Source organism: Liolophura sinensis, chromosome 6 (assembly GCF_032854445.1).
Source record: "Liolophura sinensis isolate JHLJ2023 chromosome 6, CUHK_Ljap_v2, whole genome shotgun sequence".
Taxonomy (NCBI): Eukaryota; Metazoa; Mollusca; class Polyplacophora; order Chitonida; family Chitonidae; genus Liolophura; species Liolophura sinensis.
The window spans coordinates 1,787,358-1,814,247 of record NC_088300.1 but is presented as its reverse complement, the minus strand read 5'-3'; the positions used below and the strand labels follow the sequence as shown (position 1 = coordinate 1,814,247).

At 38.7% G+C, this 26,890-nt stretch overlaps 1 protein-coding gene across 2 annotated transcripts in view; it reads right to left on the bottom strand.

Moving 5' to 3' along the window:
* LOC135466740 (protein jagged-1-like) overlaps positions 1 to 26,680 on the bottom strand; it is a 100,968-nt gene extending 74,288 nt beyond the window's left edge. Inside the window, exon 1 of one of the 2 annotated variants that reach the window (XM_064744400.1) lies at positions 26,077 to 26,680. In XM_064744400.1, the coding sequence (XP_064600470.1) occupies positions 26,077 to 26,415 (339 nt within the window). In that variant the 5' untranslated portion in view covers positions 26,416 to 26,680. The remainder of the gene's footprint in view (positions 1 to 26,076) is intronic. The other variant, XM_064744401.1, reaches the window with a different exon arrangement.
* Positions 26,681 to 26,890: the final 210 nt, after the last annotated feature.

Genomic DNA, 26,890 nt, shown 5'->3' with positions numbered 1-26,890 from the left:
CATCCTACCTCAATGTGTAACTTTTAAAGAAAGTGTTTCAGACAAATGAGTAAGTAGTCATACATGTGACACTGATAATTCACACATTCAATAGACACCACTGTGGTTGCATAACACACCTGTGAAAACACGTGAAAGACAGAAATCAAACATATGTACACACCTAAAGATATATTTCCCACCTGCAAATGTAAGACAATCACACCTGTTTAAACAACCCTCACACCTGTATTAGTGAATTACACTTTTTTGTTGGGCATTTACAGGATATTCTTCAGAAGATTCCACATGGCCATGTACTAGATCCCCATACTAACAACCACAGTGTTACACACCAAAGACATTATGTAAGCAATGTGGTACTTTGTTTCTCGCAGACTTTGAAAATCCATTTTCAGCATCTCAGCTTTCATTAACAGTACTTCTACTTTTCTTGGCCTATTGAGACCTCATTTTTTTATTTTTGAATCTAAAATGTATTTTTTGCTGCATAAACGGCCGGACTACTCAACACTGGTACATACTGTTTGGGTTAGTTCTGATTTATTCTAATTCAGACAAACATATTTTGCATTTTACTAAATCATTATAAAGCCCTAATAAAACGAACGGGCAAACAACTATTGAATCACCATCCTATTTTGGTATTCCTTGTACACAGCCCTTGTCAAGAACAAAGTAGAACAAAGTAGTACCTGTATTTAAAGCTAACTCTTCTTTTCTGTACCCAGGCGCTCCATTAATGTCCTTGTAAAAGAGATATCAATAAATCTCTGCAGAAAACTACTGTTTAATTTGCTCGCTGCTTCGCTAAAGGTTTGGTGATTATGGGAAATATTATTAAAGTCAAGTAGCTGGGTGGGCAAACAGCCTAAGGTCAGAGATGGAGTTGGACTGAAACTCTTGTGGAGCCTAACAGGGCATTCAATGGCACTTGTTTCTGCACACAGTCACACACATCAGCTGTAAACTGGATTAGCGCACTGTTTCATGTCCTGAAATATCCCTGGATCAAATTATCCTCTCGCAAGTCAAGATCGGCTCCGTCACAATACGATAATCCCGAGACCGAGCCATAGAATTCTCACACCATGATCACGTAAATGCCTACAAAAGAACCCCCACTTACCTTGTAATTTTATTTTTATACCAAAAAAAGGAAAAGCTGCCAAATAATGGTTCTGCTAAATCAAGAAATGTTCGATTGGTAAAAAAATCATAAAGGACATTGAGCTTAAGTTTGCCCTCATCACAAATATTAATCTGGATTGGAAATTCTGTTTAGGACTGATGTCCTTTCAACAATCCTTCACAGCAAATTTGGGTCCAACAAAATCTGTTTTATGTGTTTGTATTTAATTCACCACCCAACAGATTGGTTCATCCAGACAGCATATTTCTGCCAGGTTCCACTGATGCCAAAGGTCACAGTTCTACATTTTTGGAATCAAAAATGGCATCTAACAAAGAGAATGTGAAGACCAAGACTAAGTAACTGAAGTACTCAGCTTGCAGATTAATGCATGACACATAGGCACTTTCATCAATATTCAAGGGATAGAAATGGTGAAAATTAATTAAATGCCCAAGGCAAAGCGACAAATATTTACCAAATCTGGGAATATTGCTATAGCCCAACTTCCTGCACTTGGTAAACCCTACATTGTACGGAACTGAGTTTAATACATTTGTTTGAGCAGTGAATTACTTCTCATCATCAGCACCAAATCAGCATGATAAAAATGGCGCTCAGCAAAGAGAAACACTTGGTCGATTTTCATTAAATATCAATAGTGACATATTTACACCGATTGCCTTACTCACAATTCTGGCCACACATATTACAACCCTAAATTGCTTCAAATTCTTCGTAAATCCTCATATTTCATTTCCTTTAGCATCATAAAATTTCCAGCATAGTCAACAAAGATGGTAGCTTCCTGTATATCCCATCTGTCAGTGATACTGTACTTAAATATCCCTCACTCGCTTGATCAAGCACATAACCAACTGTATTTTGAGGCAACCACACAGAAAATGGGGGTCGTTCTGGGACAATGGTGGCTCACAGCTACTCAAGCTGAAACAACTACTAAATGGATTACAACAGATACTTAATATTATTCCCTATGCACCTATTGTTAGCTACCAGAACACCTGTATCTGTACCTGTTCAGTCTAATACAACAATTTAATCCAGGATATAATTTCCTAACTAAACTCAGGTAACACCAATTTTATTTTGTGAGCTGACTCTAAAAAAAAAATCCAAACAAGGAATAAAAATAAATGAAAATTTTTTTTGTCTGATACTGATGTTTTACGATTTCTCTGTTTTTCAAGGTTTTTCGATCATGTTAATCATGTTAATACATCTTCAACAAATTGCTGGGACCATGCAGATAGTACTGATCTGTCTGCTACCCTGAATTCCATTTAAGTTTACATCCTGAACAGTTTGCCTTGCTGAATGCTTTATCAAATTTACTGGCCAGATGACACAAATGGTTAAGATTAAAGGTAATAGAGTATTGAAGCTGAATTATAGCGAGAAATGAGGATCTTTGATTAATGGTTCAGATATTCATTACAGATATGATGCAAGTGGAAGCATATCAGTAAACCAGAGTATAACAATGAATTTCAAATAAAATTTAAGTGTCACAATATCAATTACTCAGTCAGATAATCAAGGCAGTTTTTGAGACATGCCTCAGGAACATAACTTGAGTGTTAATTGTTATCTTCATACCACCACAAAAGCTGCAAATGACTTCCAAACCAGGCAAGTTAACCTAAACAGACATAACAGAGGACAGCCTTTGTATCCAAGAAACTACTTTGGATGCTCACAAAGGATACCAAGGCTGTGTTTTGTCCTGTAGTCAAGTGGAAACTTGCAGCCATTGTGTCTTCCATTACAGCTCCTTATCGACAATGCCTAACAATGGCAGACGTCTGCCCTGAACGCTTGAATACATGACCACATATTTCCATTCAAATGATCTCAGTCACCTCAGATCATTGAATCAATGAAGTGTACTTGTTGAAGGACTTGAAATTTAATCTAAGAAATTTCAAAGAAATTGTGCAGGGAAAGAAATTAAAGTTCATCATATTCCTTATGTATTCTGGCTATCGGACACATCCCGAGGGCACCCTGCTGTACGTTTAAGAAGTAAACCTAAGGGTGTTCAGCTGTGGCCTAGGGGGGGAAATGGGATCCTGCCACGCGTGCCTCTTTGACAAAAAGCAACACTTGCTGAGCTTCTCTCTCTTAGTCCAAACTGTTCCTTGGAGCTATTGGTTTACTTTAAACCAAAGAAAATACAAAGCCAATTGGTTTCTGAACAGAGTCCACAGCTGAAGGCTGAGCATCAGTCATCTTCTTCCTTATCTCATCACTTAGAGCTGGCAATATCTGAAAATGTCCTTTGGTATTGTAGAGATAGATGGATACTTTCTTATTTTCAAGAAACAGAACTGCAGTGATAAAGATAATGTCATATACAGGTTTACACACATTTATATCAATTTAGTTAAATTCACTTAAAATCTGAATCAGGACAATTGTTTTTCTCTCAAGTTATATAGAAATTTTCTTGAAGAAAAAAAAATCTTCACTGATTGGTAACGCTCTGCTCTAAGCCTTTTTCTGACAAATTTGACATGTGAAAGCAATATAGAAATGAAGTCAACACAGAATCGTAGTTTTTTGGCATAAAATGCTAATATTTAACTCTGGAATTACTGAAGACGCTTATTCTTGGTTGTTTCAAGGTCAGAATGCTAAGTGTGAGAGACAAAACAAACTACAAAGCCATAGTCTTCATAGATCAGAACCAACTCTTGGTTTTGATCTCATTCCCCTGGCAAGGTATGTTTTACAGCTTTCTGATAAATAGCATCTGGCCACAAACTCTATTCTAATAGCAACCTCTGCAAACATTTATCTACTGTCTGCATGAGGGGTATAAACTGCTCATCTTCACTTACTCTAGATAAATAAACATATGAATAGCAAAAATGTTTCTCCCCATCATCATCCTAAAGCACATGTACATCTCCAGGTACATACCAAACTGTATAAAGTAATAACTGGGTCACACAAATATCATTTGCAAAACTTGTACACAAAGTCTCGTACGACTTTTCCTCTGATTAATTAATCTAAGGTGTAAGCAGCTAGCAAATGGCCAAATTTTCAGGCAGCAAAAGGTCAAATTTTCTGGTAGCAAATGGCCAAATTTCAGGCAGCAAATGGCCAAATTCTGGTAGCAAATGGCCAACTTTTCAAGTATCAAAAGGCCAAGTTTTCAGGCAGCAAAAGGCCAAGGTGAAAGCTGTCTACATAATAGTATGTAATTTTCCATTTACACTGGTGTGCGCATTAACTGCTCAAATTTAAGCATTTTAATCATTTGACAATAGCTTTTCATGTGTTACTGAATTTATTTTCTTCATGATGGAAACATAGTTGTTCTCCATTAGTTGGAAACATCAGTCAACAAGAAGATGATGAGTTCATTACTTTCAGAATCAACAACTGATTTCAAATGATTAATTACAGAATTTCACTATGTTTTACAATTATTACATTGCACATGCACTGTTTATAATACAGAAAGACCAAACCCATACACATCAATACAAGATGGTATACACACATCATAACTTATAAACTTACTTATAACGCGTTCTATTTCAAAATAAGGCCTTCACTTCTGCAAGATTTTACACAAATATTAAATAAGAAAAAATTCTAAAAACAGATTTTACACTACATGTATAGAGGATGGTCACAGACAGCCTAGACATTATATGTAGTGGTATTGCTGGAAGCCAGATCCGGTATCAGTAGCACTGGTAATTCTATCAGTGCACTTCAAGTTACATGATATACGGAGATAGCATAACAGTGACCAGTTCAAATCACTGACCAGTCATCAGGCCCTGGGGAAATGTATGGCTACATCATCTCTGGGGCCAATCCACAATCAACAAACAGTAGAGGCAAGAGCAAAGCTTCCATCACAACCAATGCTCCATTAGACACAACTTTTCCTAAGCTTGTCTCCAAACCTAATGCATTTTGCAGGAGGGATCTGGGCTAAACTTAGCCAATGTTTATGTGGCTAACCAATCCTGAAGCTTGGATAACAAGATGCTCCCAAATATTTGTAAACAAATTCCCTGATTTCAAAGATTTCAAAGTCTTAAGAGGCAAAGCCAACTTGGGTCATCTTTATATTAATGTAACAAGCTCAGTTACCAGAGAGGTTTAACTGCTCCAGCTCATGTTGAGCTATTTATTATCATATCCAAAGCTTTACTGCAAAGTTCTGAGTGCTTAAAACCAAAAGGAGCAAGTTACCCATGAAATTAAATAGTACATGTGTACTCAGGCTGCCCATTACCCTTTATTGTAAAGATCCGAAATTTTCCACTTTCAACCACGGTACATAACCATATGTGTATCACGACAATGATGACTGTTGTTGTCTCCTTCTAAATCAAGCAAAGAAGTCAAGACAATGAAATAGATAATAACTGTTTCAAAGCAATGCACATAATAAAATTACAGCTGTTCTGTGCATTAATCCTGGTCACAAAATCAGATAACAGCACGGCCTCAGGTGACACAATTCCTATTCATAACACATCAAACAATCGGACAACAATTTAATCTTCAGTTCATTAACAATTCAGTTTATGAATATTAATCATTCATTAGGTCATGAAGGTATAAGGGGTGACTGTCAAAAAATGCAGAATGTATTGTCACCATACACTCATCTGTTACAGAACCATAACCAATCTGATCTTCCCCAATAAATGTACACATGCTTTTCAGAACCTTATATCACTTTCTGGACTGTGGTTCATGGTGTCTAACCACCATTTAGACACAGATTTTAAACAGTTTGTCACTTTGTTTTCACCAATTCCATGTACATGTAGGCCTACACTATGGTTCCAAGCACCCTTCCTGACAGGGAACCTGTGAAACTGTTTAGGGGCATTTTGTTGTGGTCAAGTGGGCGATAGATTAACATGCTTTTCACAATTGGCTGCCACTGGTGCAAGACAAACTGAAGAAGAGAGCTTTAAAAAGCCATCTATCTTTTGTGGTTAGGAACAAATGACCACGTGTCAGACTCATCTCATATTGCCTTGAGCTCAGAGTTCCAGTGTGCAACTACATCTTGACCATTATGTTTCTACAAAGCCAATGGTTAAAAAAACCCACAGTGATTAATTGCAGAAGCTCAGGGTTTTTTTCTTGCGGCTGGCTGGGTGAAGTGGCCAAGTGTCAGTTTGAACTGGAAGTGGATGGTGTTAAGGCCTCCATCCAATGTTACCCAAAACGTTTAGGCTAGTGAGATGGTGGGGCAAATCTTTCCTCAGACACAGAGGTTGTTCTCATTCCATCCCTCCGCAGGGAGCCTTGCCTTCAAGGGATGGTGCCCAGACGGTCCACTCACTCTGAACTCTCGACACCTTACCTTTTTACAGTTTTAGAAGCGCCTCTGCCTGAGTACTGATGAGGGCTACTAACAGGACCTTCCTCCCCAAAACACTAACACAATCCAAGCCCTATCTCAGCAAGTTTCTGGCTCAAGTCTACACCAACATATGGTGGCAAGAGACCAGAACCTGCTTGCCCAGATTGCATGAAGGCAGCTCCTGCACCCAAGTACCAGACTAAATGGAGTTATATTGTCCAAAGCAATTACACAACCCCTATCTGCAACCACGGGTGCATACTAACTTTCTACTAAAACAGTACTGGTTGTCCACAAGCTAAGTGGAATGGTGACAGGCATGAAAAGTTCTGGACATAATTTGGTTTAAACAACTGGATATTCTGTTCATACCTGTACAGAGAAGTGCAAAATCAAAACAAACTATTGCCTTGAAGCATTAGAAACTTCATTAACAAACAACTTAAATGAAACAGGTAATTCAAAGTTTGTCGGTAAATGAAAACATTTCTGTTAGTTCTATACACATTATTAAATACACTAAATATAGCTCAAGCAATACTGAAATCGACATTTTTGATGAATCCAAATCAAAACAGAATGTTCACATATTGGAATAGCAGTAAAATACATTAAACTCAAACAACTTGAAATTTACAACCTAAACCAAATTAAAGCAACAACAAAATGTTCACAATTTGGAGTAGCAATAAATACGAAATTAAATCAAACTGAATCAGTAACTAAGTTCAACACTAATCCATAGTACTGTAATTCTTCAACCTTTTCACATGTTTGCAAAGTGTTTATTCAAGCATATTTTGAAAGTTTTATTCTGTGTTGACTGATAAAACTATACTTTGTGTGAAGCCTTGAAATCGGCCAATCCAACCGATGTAGTTTTATCTCCAAAATCAAAATAATAATGTGCAGATATTGCACTGAAACTTTCACTTTCATAAGCGAAAAGGTTGAGGAATTAGCATAAATCGAATTAAGACAACAAAGTTAAACTTTTTTATAATTGTTAAATAATGATAAAATTAAAAAAGGGAACAAAGTTTAACATTTTGATCATTAGAAAATAAACTTAATAGAGCTAAGACAACAAGAAAGTTTAACTATATGATAAGTACATGTATATATGATGCATATCTATACTTCTATTTTACTGGAACTATGTAGTTTCATTTCTCACAGTGACTGCATTAACAATTTCCAAAAGAAAGACAGTCAAATGGTTTACAAAGATTAACCTTTCATAGTCCATCATTCAATCATTATTGCTCATAAGAAGAATTACGAAGAAGATAAAGAACTCAGAACATTTGGGCCATCTGGTCACTGTCTGCCGACCACCTGAAATGTAAGCTGGCAGATCCAAGGGGCATCAGTCTCTAGTTCCTGAAGATGAAATTATCAACAGGTCCTTCATAGGCTGGCCTGGTGCTTTCACTTTTATTCCAAAGAGAAGCTCTGGTGTGAATACGAAAAAGGCGTTAAGACAGAGAGTACTGAATACACACACAAATAAAAACTGTGGGCAAAGAAGAAAAATGTTTATAAGGAGCACATGCACACGTCCATATCTAGCAATAACATTTGTCACAGTTCATCATACACTCATCCAAACTGACAAAGAAATATACACGTTGCAGAGTATCTAGCTTCCTACGATTTATTCATAGATTTGCTGAGTTTTATATCAAGCTTTTGGTTACTGTAGAATCATCCTTATCCCCCAACTGGCTGAAAGTGCCATTACTTACGCTATTCTCTGGCACTCACACTTCCTGATAATAACAGGGGATTCTTCCAACAATATCGGCTGCTAGTTTTTATCACCTCACACAACGGAAAGTTTTGTCATTTACTTCCCATAGATAGTTTTTTCCCCTCAGCATCCATTTCCTAAATAACTAATGAACCATATACATGGCGAGTAAAGGATTCAGTAACAACTCCTCTAGAAGCCTTCTCATCTAAATTTCTTTAATTAACTTTACATCTCCACCTAAAATTCAATGCAAGTTATTTGGAGCAATTCACGGAATTCAATGACTGTCCCCTTTACTTCTCTAGAAAGGTTACAGCAAGCATATCTGTTCTCATTTGGCTCCTATCTAAAATTGAAATCAACTGGAATGCTGCCCATGTAGTCATTTTTGCACATCCCAAATATACTGATGCAATTCAGCGTCAAACTATATATCCGGGTATAGAAGATATGTGTTGACAAAAAGGTGAACTATATATAGGGGTATGGAAGATATGTGTTGACAAAAAAGGTGGACTATATATCCGGGTATAGAAGATATGTGTTGACAAAAAGGTGAACTATATATTGGGCAATGGAAGATATGTGTTGACAAAAAGGTGAACTATATATAGGGGTATGGAAGATATGTGTTGACAAAAAAGGTGAACTATATATCCGGGTATAGAAGATATGTGTTGACAAAAAGGTGAACTATATATTGGACAATGGAAGATATGTGTTGACAAAAAGGTGAACTATATATTTGGTATAGCAGATATGTGTTGACAAAAGGTGAACTATATATTGGGGTATGGAAGATATGTGTTGACAAAAAGGTGAACTATATAGCGGGGTATAGAATATATATGCAAAAACATACTATCAAATGGCGTCTGAGCTATATGAAAGTGTTCACAAGAGTCACGGCCAAGAACAACACTTCCACACCGAGGAGTTCCACAGCCTTAGGAGTCTACACTCATAAAATGGCAGTGTGTTTGAGGCAGGGTGCTAAAGAAGGACCAATACGGGTGCCGCTGCAGCGATTGTGGCGGTGCTGGGGGTATGGGATGGGGAGAGATTGATGGGTCGAGTGTGGCAGCGTAATTAGGTGTCAGCTGGTGGTACCTGAGGCTCGGCCTAGTACATACCTGAGCCAACAAGCTTGATGTATGATGTCGTATGGGTACATCTCTATATATACCCACCACTCAGCTTCAATGTACGTGGAGTACCATAGTAAACTGAATTGCGCACAGTAAGACGTAGTAACTTTAAAGTCCTGGTGCATTTTGGATGATATCCGGGTACAGATTCTATACCTACAATCCAGCAGTCTGCGCAGGTGTGAATCTGCACTCACATCAACAACTGTATCTGTGTTCAGTTGTTTTATGATCATTGTATATATTTACCAATGTTTCAGTTATTATCAAAAGACTACAATGGCCATAATCCATTGTCAGTCATTTAATCATTTCCTGTATTGTAAATTGTATGTGTAAAGTCTCATCTGTAAACACACACATAATTCAAGTCATCGTTCTATTTAATAGCAGTGACAAGCAGCTCCATAAAACACACTGTCCATCACAAGGTCAAATTCTTTAACATAGGTCAATCAACTAAACAAAGGGACATGGTGCAACATGACATTGACTTTTTGCAGAATGTCACAGGTACTGCAAATCTGCACGTGTTTAACAACCTTTAAATCCGACCAGCAGAGTACTCTTTATCCTCATCCACTGACTATGTGATAATAGTGCAGCTACATTATCTGGAGACTTGACTATATGTGTTCTGTGGGAATTCAGTATGACCAACAAGTGACATTACTAACCAACCAGTGACATTACTGACGAGTGATATTGTTGACTAACAAGAGACATAATGGTGGGATGTGATAATAGTGCGGCTACATTATCTGGAGACTTGACTATATGTGTTCTGTGGGAATTCAGTATGACTAACCAGTCACATTACTAACCAACAAGTGACATTACTGACGAGTGATACTGTTGACTAACAGGAGACATTACTACCTTACAAGTGACACAACTGACTAACAAGTGACATTACTGATCAACCAGTGACATTAGTGTTCAACAAGTGACATTACTAATGAGTTATATTGTTGACTAACAGGAGACATTACTAATTTACAAGTGACACAACTGACATTACTGACCAACCAGTGACATTACTGACCAGCAAATTGACACTACTGACACTTCAAGTTAAGTTTATGTGTACTGGGTTAAAAGTGCTTGGGTAAAGTGCCTGCAGTATTTCTAACAACGTGGTCATGCACTTGCAAACTTCAAAATGTTCCTACTGGTACAGAATGTACAGGCTGTATAAGCATGTTGTGGCATTTGTGGAATTATTGCAATTCCTTTTAGTGACCAATTAACTGGAATTTGTTCATATGTATCTCAAATCAGCTGAGCCAGTGTAATATATTACAAAAAATTATTATCACGGATTATATGTGCTATACAATATGCCACTTGACAAAATTTGCAAAATGAAAGTTTAATCAAACTGATAAACAGCAGGAGAGGTTGTGATCAGGAGAAATGATTAAACAAAGTGCTTAATCTGAACTGGAAAAGCTCCTAACTCCTTTCCTCACCAACACATTCAATCAATATCATAAACACCTTTCTCCAAGTCTGGCACCATGATAATATTTCTGGTCATGTGACCTGTGGTTCAACCGTACCTCTTCCAGAAATGTTTACTAGTTAAACACCTAAAGCCAGTATGATGATTCATGGTCCGGTTCCAGGATCTGTTCTACTTCTGAAGAGAGTTCATGCTTCACCTCATTACACTAAACTACAAGCTCGCAGTAACATACACCTACCAAGTTTCCAGCTTCAGTCTTCATACTCATCCACTGATTGACCAGTTAATAATTAAGGGTCAAGGAGACATTCTCAACTGTAAACGTCCTATAAATAATTAACATTAAACAGCCCAATAAAATCTAGTTTGGTTCAAAACTGTGACAATATTGCAACTTTTCCCAGATTCAACATCAAATCCTTTATAAATTTAGAAATGGTAAAACTCATTACATCCTGGAAATAAATGCAGTTCATTTTAAGGAAGACCTTTAAATGCATAAATTCATTCTGTTTAACAAGTGAAGTTTGCCTTGATTGACTGTTGCTGTAGAAAAAACAAAATACAAACAAATACATAGAAATACTTCATACACATGTATGTGTCATGAAAAAGAGGTAGCATTCTAAGAAGCCAAAGGTTTAAAATGAAGTTACTATGCATCACCTATGTAAAAGCCGTTAGCGATGAGCAGTTGGAAGAGGTCAGCCTTTAAGTAGGATCATAGACCCTGGTGTGGCACAGCTACAATCACTACTCTTATTTGCCCCTCAATTTCCTGGAAATGTTTGCACTTTTCTGTATAGCTACAGATCTTGACTGGGAGTGTATTTAATGCCTCTGTCAACATTAGCAGACAAAGGCAGAAAAAGCAGGAATGAAGGACGTGACTGCTGACTTCTACCTCCGAGCAAACCATAATTCTTACCTGCCAGGCCACTCCCATTCCATTAATTGGTTTAATCATTCACTTCAACATATTTATATATTTATGTAAGTAAAAATGAGTGTCCTTAATGGTTTTAATGAACATACATACAAATCTTGAAATTGCACAATTATTTATTATGAAACACTCAAAAATAATAAAAAAAAAAAAAAACCTTACACTGGGGGAATCGGCCCCAGTGCAAGAAATTGTGCACCTCAAGAAGCGAAACTGACTATAGATGTGAGTGACAGCTACTGACACACTCTTAAGGCCACTTCATTTTCCAGTTCTGTTTTGCTCTTCCTTTCCTATCCAACTTACAATGCTGGAACATGCACTGAAGCCATGTACGGGGATTTAATATAAAAAAAACGGTAGCCTACTCCTGACCAGTCATAATAAAATATCTTTTTTGCATTAAACATTGTAGAGTGGGGAAAATCCCTCGACCACTGATGTCATTTTCTGAAAAATTCTACAGCCGGTATGAACAAATCAATTTAATAAATATATTAAAAATGTAACATTTAGCCTACATTTCCACAAAGCGTAACATGTTAATGCCATTTATAGGTGACCACTTGTGCTTTCAGCGAGTATTCATGTCAGGGCCTAATCCAGCCCTTCTCAGCATCTGATTACTGGACGCTATCGTTCTGTAATCTGTGTGGCAAAAGCAAATTGGCATCCCTTCGCCACAGTGGCGAAAGCAATGGATGCCTTTCAACTTTAGTAGTTTAGGTTTAAAGTTTGTAAATTTACTCAAATTTAATGTTGGATCCAGAATCAAGGTGGAATATTTGACTTCAGTGCAAAAGAACTTGGTTATGAAGGTAACAAAGTTTTTAAAGAGCATTTTAAGTCGGAAATGTATGCGCTAAAGCAGGTGACGAAAATTGGACCCGCGATAATTCAATTAGCATTGGGATTAGGCGGGCCGGGAATTACTTTCAATTTACTTTCAAAAAAAAAAAAAAAAAGGCCAACCAACCGATCCGATTTCAGAAAACAGGGTTTGTTACCCACAACAAACAACTTTTTATTGATGGGGTAGCTATAATACAATGTGATGATCAGATGCACGTGTCATCCGGGATGGCAGAGTTCTCCACATATCAGTAAATACAAGCGATCCTTAGACTTAATTTTCGGGCTAGGTACGTGTTGTGGTGTGCATGTGGGGTGGAGGTCAACCGCAGGAACCGAGGCCCCTAAAAATGTGTGAGAATCGAAATATTCAACAACAAGGTGCCCTTCACCGGTGGTTCCACCCCCTGCCCTTCTGAGGCCAGATTAAGCCCTAGATGTATGATTTCGCTATACTTCCTCATGTTACGCAATACCATACTTCAACAGCAGAACCACAGAGATTCAAACTCTTTCTTGAGGTGCAACCTGTTCTCCTGAATAACTTCATTATCCTACTATGAAAGATGCTTTGGGGGCCCGAGATACGTATTTTAAACTTGTCAAATTACGACAAAATTGACAACATTATAAAGTTTATGTTTTACATACGAAGACAAATGTTAACCAAAATGAAACTTTGACAGCACGTAGAAAAACACAGAAGTGCTTCCATAAAAATATTTTTCTGGTAAACGTTGATATTCATACTGCAAATTAAAAACACAGTGACTCGTTTGGGCGATAACTTTGGGTTTTTGATCGCGAGTGCAGTTTTGGCAGGTTATTACTGAGGAACCATCTCTTTTATGGCCATATAACTTTTATGGATGCGTTGACCAAATTTTATACTTCTGATTCAGAAATTGATCGTATATCTCTCTGGGGCGGGTTCTCCAGCTTATCATACCAGGTCCTTTGCCACTTTAATCCTTCACTGGGTGTTCTCACTTTCAGCTACTGGGTTCCACATTAAAAAATGAAACAATGTTTCAAATTTGTGACTTCAATCAAACTTCAAGCATTGAGGAAGATGTTCCTGATGGCTAAGTGGCTAACCTCATTCTCAAAAGTTCCATAGATTTTCCACTATGATATGTAAAGGTTTAATGTATATATCCAATTTGATACATGAAGTTTCTTTTCAGACATTGCCTTTTTGTTGAACAAGGGACTGCCTTTATTGACCAAAACCCAGAAGAATCATGTAAAACATGAAACACAATAAGCAAGGCCTCAGCTCAGTTGACCCCACCAGGTGGTCTGCTGAGCGTCCAGGATAGAGACAGGGGAAAATGACCAGTCTCCTTTGCTACCTGTCATCAATTACCATGACAATAGCGGATACCGATAAAGCTAATGAGAGGAAAAACATCACATTAAGCTGGGGATTACTACAATGTACAAGATCAATACAATGTATGCGGTTGAGGGAACCAGCTTGGGTACAGCCACGGGAAGTTTTAGTCCAGGTTCTTTGGCAATTTTGATTTTTGTATTATCTGACACATGCAAATCAGACACATTGGTTGTTATTTCAAGTGTTTCAAATTCAATTATTTTACTCTCCAAATTCAACTTAGCTACGTGCAATTTTTCATTTATCTGTTGAAGAAATCGTTTTAGTGTGAAAATCCATCGCTTTAACAGATGGCCTTTCTAGTTTGGAAATTACATCAAAATACATGAACATGTACATATAGTCACTATGTACAAGACTTGCATTTGGACAGGCTTGAATGTTTTGCAAAAATTAAATAACACCAGAACCCTAATTCAAAACTATCCTTCAGCTCTTTAGTCCATAAAAATGGTTTTTCCATTATATTCTTTACATCCTTTGGCTGCAGTGTTCTCAGGAAATATCCTGAAGGCCATGTGTTCCAATTATCACACTGGATTACAAACTGCATGCTGATCCTTGATGGCAGGTTAACTCCCACATCCTTTACAAAATTCCAAGTTTAAATTTGAGTGAGTGAGTGCGTGCTTGGGGTTTAACGTCGTACTCAACAATTTTTCAGTCATATGACGACGAAGGAATCATTAGGGTGCATGTATGTGTAATGTGCCCGAGCCATTATACTGATACGGGTCAACCAGTCGTTGCACTATCCCCTTCATGCTGAACGCCAAGCGAGGAAGTTACAACTTCCTCTTTTAAAGTCTTAGGTGTGACTCGATCAAGGATTGATCCTGGATCTACCGGTCCCGAAGCGGACGCTCTACCAACTGTGCTATCCGGGCCGGTTGTTTAAATTTGAAGAAAGCTATGAAAAATGATGACAACTGAGCCCAATAAGTTAGGTAATAGGTGTATGATATACTCTGTGTGGCAAAACCCAGAAGTTATGGAAATCCAACAAATGATGGCAACTGAGACCGATAAGTTAGGCAATAGGTGTGTGGTACAGTGTTTGCAGCAAAACCCAGAAGTTATGGAAATCCAACAAATGATGGCAACTGAGACCGATAAGTTAGGCAATAGGTGTATGATATACTCTGTGTGGCAAAACCCAGAAGTTATGGAAATCCAACAAATGATGGCAACTGAGCCCGATAAATGAGGCAATAGGTGTGTGGTACAGTGTTTGCAGCAAAACCCAGAAGTTATGGAAATCCAAACAATGATACAGGATTAATGCACAAGGCTCTTGATATTTCAGACACATGCTTAACAGTGTTAGTATTAACAACAAGCAGGGCAGTTCAAACCCTTTGTGGTGATGGCAATTGCTTATGTGACAGTGGGAGGGAAGATAAATATATTTTAAGTACATCTAACCCTACTTATGGAATATCTATTTTTGTGTCAGGACTCTCTTGATCCATTTTAACATCACCAACTTCATATCAAATCATTGACATGAGACTTTGGCACTGAATGAAAGCAAATCTACCCAAAGGAAAAACCCCCAAAATATCCAACCTAAAGGATGTTTGAAGTACATGCTTACTTTTTCATTCATATGTTATCTTCAGGTATCAACATTTTGTGCCCACATGCCATTGATCAATACCTGTAGTACGCTAGCTATTCTGAAATGGTCAGATTCTGTGGAGAAGCCACTGAGACGCAGAGCTCTGACAAGTGGCTCAACACAATACCAAACAGTATTTATTCACATTACCTATTCATAAAGTATCGTGGGAAAGTTTACAACATTCATCCTTCAAGTAGTGCCATAAATCTAAGATAATCAGATATGTTAGTAGCCTATAAAGCCACTGTGCCAAACAGCTGAGAATCGATCCGCAGCCAAGTTTTTTTTGCTGCGCACAGTGCATGGTTGTCTTCAATGATTAGTCTGCACATTTATTTACGTTCTAGGCTAATTAACTATTGGATATGATCAAGGCGTGTTTACAGGTGAATAAATGGTGTAGTACTGTGTAGGGTTACAGATTAAACAATATTTAACCTTTGAGTTTTTGAGAATAAAAAGTTCTGGGTTTACCGCGGGGACATAACATGATGAGCATTTGCAAGACTGACCAAAAACAGCACATCATTAAAATTAAGCTGTACATTCTGCTCTCAGAGTTTTGTGAAGAAAATTCAGGTTTCCAAATATTCTTTACATAATTTGCGACTAAGCAGGAGGCATTTATGTGGATGATAAGCCTCTATCTGTGCTGTGCATGGCGCAGCTGTATCTTTAGGACAGATTACCTACAGCTTGTGCACTGCTCATCTCTGACACCAATAGTACAAGGGTAATTCTGAATAAAGCATGACAGTTGAGTACACATAACCCCTCACATACAATCCTTGCTGATGCCAAACTCAAGTCAGTGCGAACTTGGCAAGCTGTCAATACTCTGAAGGTGTATCAAATTCACAGGTAGTAAAAAAGTAGCAGCTGGTAAGATACCTTCTTAACAAGGAACGTTCATTATTGACTCATGTGTTACCTGGCCTTTGTTACATGTAACAACTGAGGTGCCCTTGGCTCTTGAGAAAAGTGTAATTATTAACAGTTATATTCAGAAATCACAATTTGTCAATTTCTGATGTCCTTAATGCCCCCGATTTACAAATCAGACACAGTTATTTGCTCCTTCTGCATGGAAATATAATACATGCCAACATGTGCCAACTGGTGTAGATCTGACAAAGCTTGTCACACATCTTCATTCACAAATGTCCACCAGGCCATCCTTAAAACATTCTTTGTTGCATGTAACCTGATACTATCACAGCAAATAGGACCCGTTTATTGGAAAATTCTTTTTTTAAATCCTGGCAAATTAATAAGACTCGGGTTTTGAAGAAATCTGAGGAAAAAACAAAAATCCCATCAAACTCTGAATAAGAACTTTAGAGTAGATGCCTATATATGTTTTAAAGTTTGGATTCCCAGTGTAGATATTTTTTAATTTATTTATTTATTTGATTGGTGTTTTACGCCATACTCAAGAATATTTCACTTATATCCATCCAGCATTATGGTGGGAGGAAACCGTGCAGAGCCCGGGGGAAATCCACGACCATCCGCAAGTTGCTGTCAGATCGATATTTTTTAATGATGGCTCAGTTGTTTTTATAATATTGAATAATACTAATCATACCGAAAAGAGAAATACATGCACACTACAAAAATGCTGAATCTGTCATGTACATGTAGCTTGTAATTAACAAAATATGTGCAAACAGTGCATACTAGATATATTTTAATATCAAATGATTGGTCAAATCCATAAGTCAAAATATGTTTTGTAATTTTCCCTAATGCAGAAACCTACTAATTACAAATATCCTCTAGTAATTAACTGCAGTTCAACACATTCTAGGTGTATTTCAAGCTTGTCCCCACAAGAATGCAGCACACTACAGCGTATAATTATGTATTAATGCCCTCATCTTATCCACACAAAGGTAGAACATAACCAGCTCAGGCATTGGCCAGCTTTTTACCACCAATGTGATAATTATAGACTAATTTACATTTTTTTGTGTGCAAAATAAACAAATATCAGGCTTTTATCGTAATGAGTAAAAGGCTCTGTAAACATAGAGGTCATTTGTTTGAGAGGTAAAAAAGGTTTTGAAAGCTTGTATTGTTAGTGATAGGTGGACTGGCACTAGATAGAGACGCTTTTAATGTGAGGGACTGGCAGAAAACACAACGACGACAGACTGCTTCCACAAAATACCTCAGCACGGATCAATAATGAGACAGGGTAAAGCGGCATCGTGAATTATTGATAATGGTCTAATAAAACAGATCAATTTCAACAGAGCAAAAGGCACAATGAGATTTATCACCCAATGTGCAGCTAGTCAATATTTACATTTGTAGGACACTAGATCTCTCAATAGCAGACAGTTTGAAATAGAGTGATTAAAATAGGTTAAATACTGACAATTTACCTTCCTTCTGCTAAAAATCTGCGCACAGTCTGAGCAGATCCATCTCTACAGCTTACCTGCACGACAAATAGTAGACTCACTGACAAAGAATAACATTACTGAACTATGGCTCAGCAAAATGGTTCAACTGGCAACTTTTCGTCAGATCTGCACCCTCACACATGTGAAGAATAGTGTTACCCTACACATACGGAAGTTGTACCCACTGTCACTTACTTGCAGGAAAGGCATGGCTAAAATACTACCTCGTATCAGAAGTCGATACATGTTTACTTTGCTCATACCAAAATCTCAAAAGAAAAGTGTTGTGTCCACTTCCAAACATTTGCTTCTGCATTCTTATGATTTAAAGATATACATTCTGCTAACACTGTGGCTGAAGGTGCAGACTTCAAATGTTGCTGATGGCCATTCATTTAGAGCACATCTGCAATGGCAAAAAGTAGGTCAAGTGATGACCTAATTATGCATATACCTGGGTTGCTAACTGAGTCATCCTACATCGCATATAACCAGATATAACAGTTATCAATCCTGAGCAGGATAATCAATGTTGAGCTAAAAACCCTGGGGAGCGCTGCTGGCCTCTGCGTACAGCCTCAAACAAGCCACTCCGCTAACACAGCCTAGATTAACCAAGGTAAATACAACACCTGGGGGCCCGATTGTTTCTTTGTCAATCTCTTAATCACCAGCCCGTGCCACTGTTTGCCTTTTGCTCGTTAAGCAAACTCAAAACTACTTTGTATTAACTAGTGATAGAAATTAGTGCCAATATACAGGCCGTCCATGAGACAAAGTTCATACTGCTCTTTTACAGGCACCAAATGTCCACAGATCAGTCCTTTTATAGATTTTAATGGCTCAAAAATTTAGATATACTATTTAATGTCACAATTCCAATAAATGACAAGCACTGAAAACTTCTTGGATTAGTCTACAATGTCACACTATTCGGTTAGAATCAGAATACACACAACCTACCAAATTCTCACCTTAATTTATCCTTTATTCTTTGCCATTTCATTACCTTAAAGAGTTCTGAGTATTTTTAGAAGGATATCCCTAATTTACCCATGAATAAGGCATATATCATCAGGGGTTTGTTTTTTAATCTAAATGTGCTGAGAGTTTACTGCTAAACAAGGAATCTTGCATCTTGTTAAATACTGGGCTGGTAATGAGAGGACGCCAGTGGGTAAACCTGCTACTAGCCCTCAAACAACATCTGTCACTTTTCTGCAATCAAGCTTCAGGACGAATTTTTTATGATAGTCAATTATTTGTCAATAGTTTGCTAGATGCTCAGCTTGCGAGCGTCCTCAATTCACCTTAGGGCATTTTTTCTGCCAAAGCCTAGCATCCTAATTACAACACAGAGACCACTAATTTTCCTAAAATCATCAAAAAATCATTGACTGATCGGGCTCTTTCTGCAGATTCATTAAAAACTAACAGACAAGACAAATGTGGTTTTATTAGATTGTGAAGCAGAAAGAAGATGAATTTACAGCCACAAGCATTAACACAATGGCTCTTAGCATGAAATAACGCTCATATAAGCATAACAAAAAACAAGTATGTATAGTGATATTAAGGACTCTTTTTAACCAAATTAAATAAAATATCGGAAATGTATGGTTTATCCTGTTAAACCAAACCATGTATTTTTCCACTTTCTATTTCAAATGTTTAAGAATTAAATTTCCTCAAACAGCTAAAATTCATACACTTCAATCTACATGCATACAGAAGTGTAATCCCCTGCTCTAAATGCTGAATCCCATTATATTAGTCTTAAGCGGTGATCCAGAAACTAAATGGGTCATAAAATCTTTCAGTTTACTACTCACTTGTGAGACTATTAAATAATCTTGTGCCAAAACAAAATGGCTGTCTAGGAAAGCGCAACTCATACCGAGCTTTCTGAATGTGTTAACATGATAATCTGTTGTTTCACCCTGGACCTGTGTCCATGTGACTTTCATTAACACAACCATATGGTGGTGTGCAACAACAACAAAGCCTGTTGGCTAAAAAGGGAGGTCTATAGAACTGGGGTTATCAATGATAGAAAAGTTCAGCACCAGGGTACATGGTTACCTGATGGAGTAACACCTGTACTGAAGTAGTGTCAAATGTCCGCAACTTAAATGTCAGGTGTAAATTCCCACCCCTCTCCAAAAAAAACAACAACAACAAAAGAAGAAAACAAAACAAACAAAAAAAACAAAAAAGCCAAAATCATGGCCACCAGGTTACTTATCCCATCCAAAACTGGATCTGCATTGCATCTGGAAATTCACCCTGACCCAAAGGAAGCCATTTGGTAACCCTTAATTAGGTAATTGGGTGCTGTATTAGATAGTCCCCAGTTCCTGTTGGGGATGGTTGGAGACTGGGGGTATTCTTCCTAAATCACTGGTCAGCTGGCTTTAGTTTGGCAGTCCCCAACCCCTCACTTTCCTGCCCAACCCCACTTAACTCAGCACCCCTCAGGGCATTAAGTACACCACAGACAAACCTCTTTGTCAGTTACCTGACAAAAAACAAACTCTCTAGGCTGTCTCAGGTTGGTGCAATTGCTCTTAAGACCTAATGAGCCCCTCAGATGTGCACAGATGCACCAGAAAAAATGTCTACTTAATTATTTTTTGAATGAATGATAAAGGGAAACAAACACCGCTGCCACTGCCTTATTATGAGACAAACTGCCACTCTCAGAGTCATTTGTAAGACAAAGGCGTGAAAACTAGGAAATCGAACATGACCCACAGTAGCCATACTGGAATTGCACACACATGCTCCTTACAGCTTATGCCTTGCTCTCTACCTTTTTCACTTTACATCACTGCTACCAAGAGACAAGCTTCACTTTGGAGCCTGTAAGATGGATGTATGCTTGTTTAGGCTTAGTTTCATCCCTTGTTTAACTATTTAATCAGCATTCATCAATAAAATTGTTTTAGGTTTTAGTAAAAATCATTTTGTATGTACTCCAGATAAAGAGAATGCATGTATGTAAAGTACTGTTAGAGACAAAGGTTGAGAGCAATTGTTTGTGTTTTCTGATATCACTTCCTGCCTCATCACCGTAACCCCAGTGACCTCGGCAATGTTCAAGATTTCGGTACAGAATTTACCAGTGGTGGCAGTGATGTAAACCAAAAGGTAGAGAGGGACTCCTGTGCTGTAAGGAGTATGTTGTACAGAGTGTAGAATATCCTTCCTTTGCTGACCTCAATTTAGACAGGTTGAACAACCAAGAAATTATGAACGGCCAACAGCAGTCTTACTGGATTAAATACAGGGACAAAACTCACTCAGACCATCTTTTTGCAGACCTGAACCCAATCAATAAGTATGAAGATAATTGGTTGCAAACTGTTCTCAAAACATCTCCTTCACAGGGAGAGGTAATGGTTAAGAAATCCAAACTTGCTGATGGTGGCCACACTGGTTTCTGTAGTTTACGTGTTGAAAAATCAGTCACCCAACTGCCCCTTCACTTTCCTCAGGCAGCTGTATAAGTGTGAAAACTGTTCAATATATCTTGTTCAAAGGTCACTGCCTAGAAATATAAGATGGCCCACCGCAACCATAATGGATTCCATAGTGAAAAACTCAATTCCAACAAGACACATATGACTGACTTCAAACCACTCAGTGCATTAATATGAACTTCACTGGTCGAAACAGTTAAAGATGCCTGTAGCAAATTGTTGACAAGGACACATGTGACAGACAGAAGGACAGGCACACAATGAGCCTTTTCTATGCACCCCATCACTAGGGACAGTTGCAGAACGGAATGTTCAGCTGAAAGAACCGTACTAGAGTGTGCAGCTGAAATACACAACGGGTATATGCACCTGGCGTACAGAAGTACAGAAATGTAGGCCTTATGATGTGAAGAACTGAAAATTGTCATCATGTACAGAGCTAAGACAAACGTTTTTGTGCACCTATTTGTAGATAACTTGAACATGTATCTGGTACTCACACCTGAATAGCTGAATTGGTTTTTCACCTGACGTATACTGATCTAACTGGTGCATGGTAAATAACTGATACACTGACGTAAAGTACATGTACAGTAATCATCCATATGCTAAACACTTAAGCAAAATCCTTCCATGTAGACATAGAGATGATTTAATTGTTCACAACTGGACAATCTGAAATCTGCAGAACTAAATGGATCTAGTAAATTAGACACACGCTGGGCTGTATGTTATAAATATATATCAGTAGTTGGCCTATATTTTGACAGTTTGTACACAACCATTTTGAGAAGAAATACAATTCAACTAAATTTTAATGATGGAAATATTCAAAAATATTCAAAGTTGATTGCTGGATTATTCTAAAACACGTGACGGCGATAAAAGTTTATTTAAAATGTTTTTCACGTTTCATTTACCCTACTTGATCGCGTCATCTTGATACGGCGTACCAGCTTATGGATGAACTTCAGCGTGAGGCTGTAACCATCAAAATGTAAAAGATTGCAAGGCTGCAGTTGAAAAATACCGATACTTTCATTCTAAAACTCCCGACAAGAGGTTACAAATATGTCAACAGTCAACTCTTCCGCCGTTTTCCGTGTCAGTCGCATGTGGTTTTCGGAACACGCGAACACCCGCAGCACGAGCACCTAGACTGACAGACTCCGCGATAGACGAGACCACAAACTCACGTGCCGGACCTCGTCAAAAACCGTCTCGCGATGAAGCCAGCAACCTCAGACACACTCCGGCACGCGATGTTCCACACAAAACCCAGCTCTGGTAACCGGCATGTCAATTCGGGTAGAGTGAAAGCCTTAAACGCGAGTCCTTCCCTGAACTCATTAACGGCTCATCATGACATAACGGTACCTGCTCATAAACCTCGTGAAGCAGCGCCCAGATCTCCACACCGCTAAATGAAACATTAATGTCGGCCAACGCGAGATGAGGCCAAAGCGAAAGTGAAAACATGCAGTATGCATGGGTAGTATACTTATTCAAGTGAGTATTACGATCCAGAAATCTTTTTTTCCCACATGGTGACAAATATTACCCTTTATTATAGCACTTTCATCAAGAGCAAAGACCTACAAGTAGTAGCGTTATTAACTTAAATTAAATGGATTTTACTTTTTATATTGGAGTATACCGTGGAGGACTTTATGTACACCAGATACAGGAAGAAAAGCAAAACCAACAGACCAATCACACAGCACTGAGAGTATAGATTATCACTGGGATCCAATATATTTGTACAGTCGTATAATTTGACTGTTCTGACAAATGACAGTGATGTAAGTGCCGTATACAAGTAGGGCTTTGCCCAGGTGATATGCAGCCTAGTATACAGCGGTCAGAGCGCACTTTCTACCCCGGTGAAGAATGTACTACAGCTTGCCTGCTGGAGTCTAGTACTGCGTACCCTCTGTTAGCACTCACGGTATGTGAACGCACGCACGCATGCAGCATGCCATATGTACGGGATTAGTATAATTTCGATACTTTTTTCTTCATACCCATCCTCAAGTTTTACCTCTTGCCTACAGAGGCTCTAGCGGTCGCTTCACAGGCCGAGGAACTGTAAATAATATACGCAAGATGTAGTAAGAAAACCAGACAATTCTAAAAATGTGGCGATAAACGAGGCCGATATCTGACGAGTCGGCCGCCGAGGTATCTGTTACACATTGCGTGTGTTACGGAGAGTGAGAGATAAGGGAGGGGGAGAGACGCGTTAGACGGTAGCTTCGCCCGGCACGAGCCCTCTATTCGTCCCCCGTCACTGTGGAAGGAGACTGTACTGACCCATCAACTCTAACACGAGCTCTGTTAGGAGAAGACCCCATATATATATATGTATTTACGGTGATTATAAAAATAATCTTTTTTCCACTTTATCGTTTTTATATATGTCGAAAAAATTGATTGTACTAAGCTGATTGTGGCATCGCCACAGAAACCTCGATGATTTGTATGTATGTTGTTGAAGACTTCAAACTTTATGACGATCTATACAGCAAGGCGGTGCTTCCTCGGGTTAACCCTGTCTGACACAAAGGATGATCATACTCTTGGACATAAAAACCTATATATATATATATATATATATATATAGGTGCATGTACGTGACGCGACTTATACCGACCACATGGAGTATGTTGTGGAAGAAAGCATCGAGCAGTGCACATGTATAGCATGCGACCGGAAAGTACCAATTACGTCCAGGGGTTAGGTTGAACATTCGGTAGGCTGTCATAAAGCATACTCCTATAGTATGAACAGTCATGTTACAGCATGTGCCATACTTGGATTAGCTCTTTGCACGCACCGAACATATATAACTATATAATGACATCACACGCAGTATAACTGTGCTGAATGCACTCCGTTATTCTAGGTCCTTGAAATTTATTTATTTCATTTTAATGGAGTTTTGAGGCCATTCTCAAAAATATTTCACTTATAAGGTCCTTAAAGTAACTAAAAGTGTGCATCACAGTTTCATACCCATTCATGCCAAACGGCTATAAACTGGCTAAAACCTTGCGGCGAATGATTTTTTTTACGACTAAAGCGAACCGGAAATCAAATTGATATAGGAAGTCCGCCTAATAATATAAACCCGGATTCAATCCCAAGCTGGGTCGAGCATGGGCGCTTTTGTGGTAGGGACAATTCACAGACGATTAAGCTGCCAGAGATCAGTTCACTGTCGTTAAAGATACAGCTGAGCTGGGCGTCGTGTTTACACGGTATGTTGTTACAGTGAGGCAGCACCTATTCGGCTTAAAATGCATGTTTTGATCTCAGTCGTAATTCAGTGAATTGCTTCATTCGTGGTTGCCGTATTTCCACATCTACAACACGACATGAACTTCTAAATAACGACTTAACATACCGTGTATGTGTGCAATGCCTCATTCATCATCACATAAGGTATACCACTCGTTCAGTGCATGTGCTTTGCTGGTTTTTACAGGAACATTCCTATTTAGAAGATGGCAAGTCACCTTAATTACCCCTGATTTCTTAAAATATCGCCGCCCACCCATATACGGCTGACACGAGACTTTCACCCACGGGTATATAGATGTGCCGCCCTTCATTCCCTAAACTAATCATCTTATAGTACATCGAACCACGTGGGTTTATCACTGCTTCGGTTAGTTCACGGTGTCGGGACAGCAACCTGCAGGGCTTGGGGCATGGAGGGGGCGGACAGTGCCCCAGGATGAATTCCCACTAAAATTAATACAAAACCAAAGTGAATGGATTTGGGTAGGTTTACGTACATACGTGGGCTGACGCCAGAACGTGCAGGAACACGCAAATTGCCAGGGTATAGAGAGGAAAAAGACAGCAGGCTAGACTATAGCTATAATAACCAAATGTGGCAATAATATCGAGATAAAACTAAAGGCAATGCCAAACTGTATGCAAATGGCTTGGTACCGTTCGCTTTGTTTTTCTAGAGCAGAACATGCGTCATGAACACATGCATCCGGGCTGACCTGTACGACTTTCCCGGACATCAATAACATTGTTGCCAGAATTGTTGGTTACTTTGTTTCAATCTTAGCAAGCTCTCCCACGCTTGCACTGAAGTCATGTTTGGTGTGTAAACTTTGATAGTACGATATACCCGACAAAACCAATAGAAGAATGTCTTTCTAATAATTATCTACAATAATTATTTGTTCATATAACTATTTGATTTTGGGGTATTCATGAAAACTTAAGTATTACATGTAAAGGAATTCGACAGCTGAACATCTGTAACCCGAGTACCCTTCAGACATGCTCGTACCGGTGACGATGAATCTTTCACCAATGTAATTGTGCGAGATTATCCATCAAATAGGATTAACGTTTACAACGTACTAATCCGTGTATGAATACCCTGTAATAAAATGACAAACACTGACACTATATGGATGCTAAACGTTAATTTCTCGTCAACATGATTATATACTCACGGTCCATGCGAAGTCAAATGGTATATCAAGTCTCGACGCATTGCTGTTAAGCGGGTATGTAAACGATTTACCCCCCAGAATGGCACTCGATAAATTTCCTAAGGTACAGGGACCATCGGGGTGGGGGCTGGCCTGGTATTCCTTCAAACATACACGAACATAGGTAGTACAATCCTGGGTGCACACCCCTTCCTTGTTACGGGATGTTCCCTCACAACAGCTCCTGTCGGCTAATTCCCCACGCCTATTCTGTATACTGATGATTTGTAGCTCGAAATGACCAGAGGCCCTCACAACTCCCCACATCGTAACCATCACACAAAACTGAAGTGACAGCATTGCTTTTTCTCAGAAACTGCCACAGGAAAGTTTCCTCTCCAAAGTTTAAAGTTGTGATTATCTTCAAAAGTGTGACAGAGCACAAGCCGGTAAAACCAACCATTCCCATGTACTACGAACTGAACTCTCCGAAGAACTTTGAGTTAAGTGTAACATTTTCATCCGCTGACAAAAAGAAGACGGAGCTGGCAAAATTCATGAGCCATCTATTAAAGCTATATACGCTGGCGTAATTCAGTTCGTCGGCAGCCTTCGCGCATTAACTCCCCCCTCCGCGGCGCACAAGGAATAGACTCCAAGACAGATGCTGGCTTGTGCCGCGTGCCGTGCGCATGCCCACTTGAATTAACAGCGTCGGAGGTTGTGTGGACGCCTGCAGTAAACAATCAGCTGAGCCGAGCACATGCTAGCCACACGAGCCTTAATCTAAACTACCATCAACTCTAATCGCTGCGAACAAATTTCTGCCTTACAC